This window comes from Herpailurus yagouaroundi, unplaced genomic scaffold, assembly GCF_014898765.1.
Source record: "Herpailurus yagouaroundi ecotype Mexico unplaced genomic scaffold, PumYag 139, whole genome shotgun sequence".
Classification (NCBI taxonomy): Eukaryota; Metazoa; Chordata; class Mammalia; order Carnivora; family Felidae; genus Herpailurus; species Herpailurus yagouaroundi.
The window spans coordinates 7,742,626-7,751,838 of NW_024412394.1; the positions used below are offsets into that span (position 1 = coordinate 7,742,626).

General features: G+C 41.4%; 1 protein-coding gene across 9 annotated transcripts in view; it reads left to right on the plus strand.

Moving 5' to 3' along the window:
- NFYA (nuclear transcription factor Y subunit alpha) overlaps positions 1–8,620 on the plus strand; it is a 34,055-nt gene extending 25,435 nt beyond the window's left edge. For 7 of the 9 annotated variants that reach the window (XM_040473427.1, XM_040473428.1, XM_040473424.1 and 4 more), the window contains 4 exons: positions 511–677; positions 1,724–1,897; positions 2,883–2,984; positions 5,999–8,620. In XM_040473427.1, coding sequence (XP_040329361.1) covers positions 511–677; positions 1,724–1,897; positions 2,883–2,984; positions 5,999–6,052 — 497 coding nt within the window. In that variant the 3' untranslated portion in view covers positions 6,053–8,620. The remainder of the gene's footprint in view (positions 1–510; positions 678–1,723; positions 1,898–2,882; positions 2,985–5,998) is intronic. The other 2 variants (XM_040473429.1, XM_040473432.1) reach the window with 1 other exon arrangement.
- The last annotated feature ends 593 nt before the right edge of the window (positions 8,621–9,213 follow it).

The window sequence follows — 9,213 nt, forward strand, 5'->3', positions numbered from 1 at the left end:
GAGCCAAATCCTTAAGTGGTGCTGGTGATAGTTGGGGAGCCTGGAGTGCTTGGTTTAATTTTAAGTTTTAGTTCTGCGACAGGTTGAGCTATTGTCAGTTGAGGATAAACAAATTACAACTTTAAAGAATCTCTGTCCTGAGGCAGATCAGTCATATATACAAAAATAGTGAGTGTAGCACAAGGCAGACCGACTCGCAGAAGGGGAGGCCTCCAGACTTTCTCACCAGCTGTTGAAAACTATTACTGGAATACCCAGGGAGGTATCCATTTCAAGGATAAGTTTTATCAGAACTGGAATCCAGACACTTAATAGAATATCAAGGATCATGATTACTTGGGTTACATGCAGCAAACCAGGCAGAGTAGGAGAGTGCTGCTTCTCCCCTTGTGCTGTGTAGTATATTTTTCCAGGGTAAGGAAGTGTGTGCCAGGTAGAAGAGGGACTAACTGTGTTCCCTTCTTTCTGTGTACCTGTTTTTTGTTTGTTTTGTGTTTTATTTTCTTAAAGTCACAGTCCCTGTTTCAGGCATGATCACCATCCCAGCAGCCAGTTTGGCAGGAGCACAGATTGTTCAGACAGGAGCCAACACCAACACCACCAGCAGTGGACAGGGGACTGTCACTGTGACACTACCAGTGGCAGGCAATGTGGTCAATTCAGGAGGGATGGTCATGGTAAGGAAACTGATTCTTCACCTCACTGTTCTTTTGTCATTTATCTTTCCATATGTCTCTTTTGTCATTGAAGGTTTTTTTGACCTTGCACTTTGATGTCTCTCATAAAGCTTGTTGATGCTGCTGACCACTTAGGATTGAATTGACCCTTAAGGCACTTAAAGAGATCTACTTTTACAAGAAACATTACAATGAACTATAATTCATCCTGAGCACCTTCTAGGTGCTGGAAATACAGCAGAGGATAAACAGAAATACCTGCTTTTGTGTAATCTTCAGAATTCAAATAATGAAGGCATAGACGTGGAAAATACATTGCCCCCAGTGAGGGAAACAAGAAGTAAACTCAAAATTAGATTGTAATTCTTAAAGAAGCCAAGAAATGTGTGCTACAAATACATGAGGAAGATAGGGAAGGGGAAAGATGAGTAGTACACGGTCCCTAAAATGGGTAAATTAAGAACAAGTAGTAGAATCCTGCAGAGAGGTGGAGGAAGCTACCAGAAGAATCAACACATCCATCCAAAGTTGTTAAAGGTTGAGAAGGGATTGGGGCATGGGAACCTGATCCTGGTTTCCTCAGACATTTATACAGTGTTTTTAGTTTCAATTTACTTAGAAAAATTAGAATTTAATTATATACTAAGCTAAGTTGTTAATTAAATTGTTTCTGTAACTGTAGGCATTTGGTAGCACTTGGTCAACCTCTGCCGGCCTACCTACCTTCGTACTGTTTCATTCTCTGTGATTACTGTTCCTGACCATTAGATGGCAGCAGACATTTCTAGAAAATGGAGTCCTAGGTGGACAAGAATTTGGCCGTGCTGGTGTCCTTGTCAGTGTGGCTTCTGGGCCCCCCAAGATGGAATCATCTGGAATGTTTGTTTAAAATGAAGACCTTTTAGTGTAAATGTTTCCCGGGAATCTGCATTTAAGTGCTGTATGAAAGCTACTTTTTATAGCATTTAGAAAAAAAAGTTTAACAGAGACCAAGAAAATGTTTCCTGTGTCACTATTTAATAAGCTGTGGTTTTCTCTTCACACAGATGGTGCCTGGTGCTGGCTCTGTGCCTGCTATCCAAAGAATCCCTCTCCCTGGGGCAGAGATGCTGGAAGAAGAGCCTCTCTATGTGAATGCCAAACAGTACCACCGTATACTGAAGAGGAGGCAAGCCCGGGCTAAACTAGAGGCTGAAGGGAAAATTCCAAAGGAAAGAAGGGTGTGTATACCATTGGGAAGGAGAAGGAAGAGAAAGGGCAGGGTTCTACTTTTGAAATTCTCTTTCATATGGTTTGTTTCCTTGAGTACTTTCCAAACAATTGAAAGTAAAGAGCTGTGATCTTTTGTAAAAAGTTAGCATTTGATATTGCTCTCTGTGGCTGCAACTAGAAAACGAAACAGTAACAGTGGGTTAAATAAGAGTTAATTATTTTCTTACATAAATTCAGTCCAGAGAGAAATTATCCTGAGCCTGTAGCAAATTTCCAGAGTCCATCCTCATGATGCTCTCTCTTCCTGTCTCACTGTTCTGATAAACTTAGTGGCTAGTCCTAGTCTAAGATGACTGCTTGGGCTCCCGCCTAGGAGCAAGGGGAACAAGAAAGGTACTCTCTTTTTTTTTAAAGTTTATTTATGTTGAGAGAAAGAAGGAGAGGGGGGATCTTAAGCAGGCTCCACACCTAGCATGGAACCTGATGCAGGACGCGATCCCATGACCATGAGATCATGACTTGGGCTGAAACCAAGAGTCAGACGCTCAACTGACTGAGCCACCCCGGAGTCCTGTGGAAAGGCACTCTTTTTAAAGGAAATTTTGAAGACGTTCCTTACATCTCATTAACCAAAACTTAATTACGTGGCCACACTTAACTGCGAATAAGGTCAGGAAATGCAGTCTTTCTACTGAACGGCCATTTGGTCTATTACTGAAGCGTATATGGGGAGGTGTAGGTAGTGATCATTGCTTTACCTTTGGGGAATCGTTTTTGTCATTCATTAGCATTCACATTTTTATGATAGTTAATATATAGTTAGCCGCTGCTAGTGTTTCCTCCTAGTGTTTCCTCCAAAGCTTCCTCCATAATTCAAGGTCATAATTACCCCTGGTGGCTCTGATGGCAGCTCTCCTGAACTTCAGAGCATAGAATTTGGGCATTAGGTAACTATGCTCTTTCCAACTAGTACCTTTATTTCTTTCGTTTTAGAAATACCTGCATGAGTCTCGGCACCGTCACGCCATGGCTCGGAAGCGGGGTGAAGGTGGACGGTTTTTCTCTCCAAAGGAAAAGGATAGTCCCCATATGCAGGTAAGTAGATTATACATTTCATTCTTCTCTTTTTACCTTGTATTTTCTCAGGAGGACCATTCAGTGTCCTCTTATAACTTTCACACCAGGGACTAATTACCTGTTCTATGTTGAATGCAACATTGTTATCTCTTAGATTCTCTTTTGCCCTAAAGCACTAAAGGTATTTAATCCAGTGGCCTTTTTTCCTCACCATCTTTGCAGATTATTACTATTAATTCCTTCTTGAAATTCTCATCTTTGTTGATTTTAAAAGAATAAGTTTTATTGTCTCTTAGTGTAGTAGCACAGCCACCAGTAGCCAACACTTAACTGCTATGTACCTGCCATTACATTAAGCACTTTTATAAGCATTTTTTATTTCATTGAATCTTTGGAGCAACCTCAAGCCCCATGAGGTGAGAATTCTTATTTCCATTTTACAGTTGAATCTGAGGCTTAGAGAGGTTAAGTCGTTTGCCCAAGGTAAAATGCTTAATAAAATGATGCACCTGAAATTCAAAGGCAGTATAACTCCAGAACTTAATTTGTAACTGTTGTATTGCATCTGATTCCACTGATTGTATCTTACCGGCATTTCTGAATCAGTATATATGAAATAGAACTCTTGATTTTTATTTTGTTTTTCATCCCTAAAGCAGGTACTCAATCCCCGTGACATGTCCATGCACCCAGTTGCTAAAGCTTGAATTGTCCAATTCTTCAAAAAGTCCTCTTGGTTTTACCTCTAAAATATTACCTGAATCAGTTACCTTTTTTTTCCCCTTCCAACTGCTGTCAGTTTTGAGAAATCCTTTTCTTCTTTTGCTTCAGTTAATGTAACAGCAGCCTGCTGGTCTCCTCCCTTCTTCCATCCTTGTGCCCCTCTGGTCCATTCTTTACGTCTTTGTGTGGTCTTCTTAAAATGGGTGTCATCTCCCATCACTGCCCTGCTTAAACCCCTTCCACCCTCTGCCATTTCCCGTTTGCACTTAGACTAAAATCCAAAGTGCTTATTACCACGGCCAAAAAGGCGCTTGTGTGATCCAGCTCCTCCCCACCTCCAGCTTCATTCTTTCTACTCTTTATCTTTATGCTCTCGCTATACTGTTCATTGGTCTGTCTTCTGCTGTTGGACCTTTGTCTTGGAAATAGCTAATCTGTAAAGCTTTTCATTCCCATCTTTTTTGTTGTTGTTTTTTAATGTTTATTTATTTTTCAGAGAGGGAAGTAGAGAGCAAGCAGGGGTGGGGCAGAGAGAAAATGAGACAGAATCCCAAGCAGGGTCCATGCCATCAACACAGAGCCCAATGCAGGGCTCAGCCTCGCAAACCGTGAGATTGTGACCTGGGCCAAAACCCAAGAGTCAGCCACCTAACCAAGTGAGCCACCCAGGCACCCCTTCACTGCCGTCTTCTTGTGTGACCATCTCTTTCTTACCTTTTAGGTCTTGATTTAAATCTGAGACTGGAGCCAGAGTAGGTTTCTTCTACCCCATTATTTTTTCACGTCTTCCTTTTCTTTTGAGCATCATAATAACCGACTTGTTTTATTTGTGTAATCGTCTCCTTCACTAGACTGTAAGCCGCGTAGAGACTCAAGGTGAGGCTTGTCCTCCATTGTAGTGATTGGACTTAGTATAATGCCCAGTCCAGAACAAACACTTGGTAAATGTTTGTTGAATAAATGGATTTCCTCCCCCCACGCCCCGCCCCGCCCCGCCCCATTTCCAGATACTTTATTCTGTGTGACCATTATAGCCTACCTGCAGTATTGCCAAATCAGTCTTCCTAAATTAGTGCTTTGTTAATTAATCATGTTCGTCCCCTGCTCAAGGATTCATGCTGGCTTTCATTTTTTACTGCATCAGATCCCAAACTGTTTCTGTATATCTTCCAAGCAACCCCTTTCAGTGTCAGACTAGGAGTCCTCAGTATATCCACACATGAGCACAGACTCTTCCTTCAGTGCTGTTAATTCCTCCCTGCAGTCTGAGAGCTCTTCCTTCTTCCTCTTTTGTTCATGCGGTGTACAGATGTAGAGTGCCATCTGTGGGCATTATGCCAGGAACTCTCCCAATTCTGTGTACTAGCGATGGGACCTTGGTCAAGTTCCTTACTTAGCCACTTTTGGCCTGAGTTCCTTCACCTGTAAAGTAGGATGCTGTTGATACTTAACAGGGCTGTGGTGGAGAGTCCAGGCAGTAAGCTATATTGGGTGCCCACTTAGCACGTTATGTAGTGCATGGTGAGGGCTCCGTAAATGCTGGTTATTGTTCTTTCTCATTGTTCAAGACCCAGCTGCAGTCCTACTACCTCCGGAAATCTTTCAGGTTTTTCTTTGATTGTGGCAGTTGAAGCTTCAGAGCCTTGGTGTGCAAGAACTGAAAGTGGTTATTGTGGAGTGTTGCAGAAAGCTTCCAAGGACTGATCCTTGTCTTAACACTGGAGGTTTTAAGTGGGAGACGGCAGGCAGAATTTAGTGGAAAAAGGGTTAAATGGGAGCCAATAGATTGGGGTATCAGTTCTAGCTGGGCAGCTGACTTTCTCACTCTAGTCCAGGCAAATCACTATCCATCCAGCTTCAGGTTTAGCTACAAAATGAGTGTGCTAAAATAAATAAATTCCAGTGTCCTTTCCAGCCCTGCTAAGTGCTTAGTCTCTAAATACAGTGATCAGAAAATCAAGGCATAAAAATACAGCATGACATGGTTTCCTCTTGACCACATAAGGACCCTTAAACCTGAAGGGTAAGTACAACATACATTCTCTTAGGAAAGAGATACACTGTCAACTCTGGAGTGCTTGGAAATGGATTGCCAGGCCACACTTAACAGTCCTTTCACACAAATGTTTATTATCTCTTCTTTCCTAACGGTGCTGCATTTTAATCCATATATGTAGACTTAGATGCATTAGAGGCCTTTGATTTACTTAGCAAAGTTGTATGTATTCCCATGATGGTCAGGAGTGAGAGCCATGAGTTCCCTGCTGCTTTCACAAAGGACTTTAATCACTATTATGCTTTGTCTCTAGGATCCAAACCAAGCAGATGAAGAAGCAATGACACAGATCATCCGAGTGTCCTAACCCCAGGCCACGTGAGGGAGCAGATTAAGGTTATGTTCCTCGCCACTGTTTCCCACTGTTCCAGGAAATTGATCACCTCTTCCGATGGGACACTGACGATTATGTTCTGCCCTTTTCTACAGGACAGAAACCACTTAATTTTTAATAAGTGGCTCAGTATTATAATTGCAGTGATGTCTGGCAAATTGAAGTCGCAGGCCTTTGTCTCGCCCTTTCAGTCAGGGCCTATTTCAGACTGTTGATGACATTGACATTTCATGGATTAGGATGATGCAAGGGACCCATGCACATAAGTGCACACACACAGCACTTATGTTGGCTAGTGAAGCCAGCCAGCCATCTTAGCAGAGAACAACCTTCACCAGGACTGCAATCAGGGAAGCCAAAGCCCGCTCCTTCCATGGAATCTAAGCAGCATCCATCCCTCTGACGGGGGATCGCAGGCTGACTAACTGAACAGACACTCTGTATTCAGAGGTGGCCTCCAGGCAAGGAAGTTCCATCTCGTGATATGGAAACAATAAATTCTCTGAGATACATTCATCTAATCTGTGGTAATAATAGGAATCTCTTTCTACCCAGATGGTAGGTTGGTATTTTTGGACTCCAGCCAAGAAAAAGCTAACTCTGGGGATAGAATGACAAGACTCAAGCACTAAATCTATAAATTGCTGAATCTCTCTTTTTTTTAAAGCCTTGACTTTAAAGTTGTGGTCTGTTGACAGATCATCTGGACTGTATTTCTTGCTTCCGCTGCTTTTAAGACAACGTAGAGGGTATTGGACCTTGAAACTGCCTTTCCTAAGTAGAGAACAAAACCATAAAACAACTTCTGTGCTGAAGTGCTGAGGACATTTGTAGTAACTCCTAAACAGAGAGCCAAACTAGAGATTTTCAATCATAGGCTTTGTGACGGCATTTGGGGAATAGAAGGGTTCATATGTGTTTCAGTCTAGCAAAGAAGAGAGGGTAGTATATATACCCATGTGTTGTCACATAGCATGATTCTCCAGTGGATGGATGCATGGGATGGATTATGAAAAGAATAACTTACAGTTCAACTATAACGCATGGAAAGGGAGAAGTCCAAGAACTGGTCTTTGACAATTTCTGTCTGGAAAGCACTGTTCAGTCACATTCTCCTGGACATACTCCAGGTTACCTGCTCGAGTTTAAGGTGAATGTTGGCTTCACTCCTGCAGCACTTTGTTTTGTGCTGGCCCCAGAGAGCAAACATTCTCTTTATTCCCCTGGCAGCTGATTCTTTGGTGCCAGTTTCCATGTTTCCCCTTTTCTACATAGGCTTGTCCAGCAGAAAGGTTTTTACATTGCATCCACCTTCTGGGGATAAGCTACAGACTGGTGGTAGTGATGGCCCGCAGGGTCAGGAATAGGGCCACAGTTCCCAGAATGGACTGTGCCTCAGAAATCGATTTTCTTTTCTAGATGCTGAACCTTGGGGAACTCTGATAGGATTTCAGAAAAAAAGTTGCTGCTTTCTCTGTAACAAGGAAGACCGAATTCTTTTGAAGAACATTTGGGTTTGGTTTAAATAACCAAGAACAAAGATTGGCACTTTCTTTGATTTCACCCTAATTGTATTAAGAAGGAAAAGAAGTTAAACCTCTGAAGAAAATATCACAAAAATATCACAAAAATAATTGTAATGGTAGAAATAGAGGTACAGAGCTATGCAAAGAAAGAAAGAATCTCTCTAGTCCCTGGAATCTAAGTCATCTGCCCTGGCTTCCAGAGATAAGGAGAAGCCCACCCTTTGGTAGGCTCATTAGAAACTTCTGGCTCTTGACTTAGGTTTCAGACATTGACTTCATTCAGTAAGCCCCAAGTTTTTCAGATGCTAGTTTACTAAAAGCAATGAGGAATTTCAATCCCTTGTTTTGTTCAGGAGTCTTTAAGATGCAGAGTTCAGAAAGAAAGTCATCAGACCTAAGCCAACAGCAGTTCTAAAATGCTATTTATTTGTGTCTGTAAGTTTGTACATAGTAATATCAACCTCATATTGTTACAGTTTTTTTTTTCCATGAGTTTGAGTTTTGCTTTCTTTGAAACAAAATGCTTCAGTTGTCATTTTGTCACTGCTCAGATAGCTCATGGCCCTTTTATTGTGGCCATTTTAGCACACCATAATAATCCACAAAGTGGTGGGTTGAGGTTTGGATTTTTTTCTTTGTTACTAAAACTTCATTTACTTGTCCTTGTAACTGTAGTGATGACTTCATAGATGCAGAAAGAGTGAATGGATGAGTGAATAATTGGTTTAATGCATAGTTATTTCACTTCTTGAGTGCTGTTTTTTTTTGGCAAGATAATTGTAAATGTATATATTTTAATTGCACTGGTACATTGAACATGTCAGTGTCTATACCACTGGACCAACAGAACTTTTTCTGGCTGTTGGGTGCCTGATAATAACGTCTTGATTTTCCTTTGGGACTCAACTATAAAGGTTTTTTCTCCCAGCAGTAGGGGGGAGTACAGATGATCAATCATTGATGTCATTGCAATTGTTATTTTTTAAAATAAATTTGTAAAAATACTAAAAAGTGATTTGAATTTTGACATTCCTTGGGTTCTAGGCTGTGTTTGTAATGTTGAAATTGTGCTTTTTGTAGACACACAGGAGCTCTGTGAACAGTGTTAAACTTCTGGTGTGCAGGCCTCTTAGTTGTGTGTCTCCCTTTAATCTCTTTTTCTTCCCTTTTGGCCCTCCACCCTGCTAAGGAGGTATTTTCCCGTCACCTGTGTGCAAATCTGTATTTGGCTTTACTACTGAAAGTGTTAACCAGAATTTGATGAAGTAATTACAGGCACAAAATGAACCCTTTTAACAGTGATAGGTGTTGATTAGGTATTGTAGAACTAAAGATAAGATGCATTTTTAGATTTTGCTTTTATTTCTGCAGAAAAACAAGGATGCTTTCCTGTTAAAAATTCACAACACACTCACCCTATTAGTAATGTGAGTTCTCCCAAGAATCTGAGCAACTGAAGGGCAACCTCGGATACGCTATTAACATGCAGGGAGCAAGGAGCTAGAGACACCCAATAGACCTGTCCTGGCAGATAAAAGAAATAGGAGACACTACCTAACCAGGGGGAAAGGACTGACTTAAATAAGCTTAGCCTAAGGGTATTAAAAC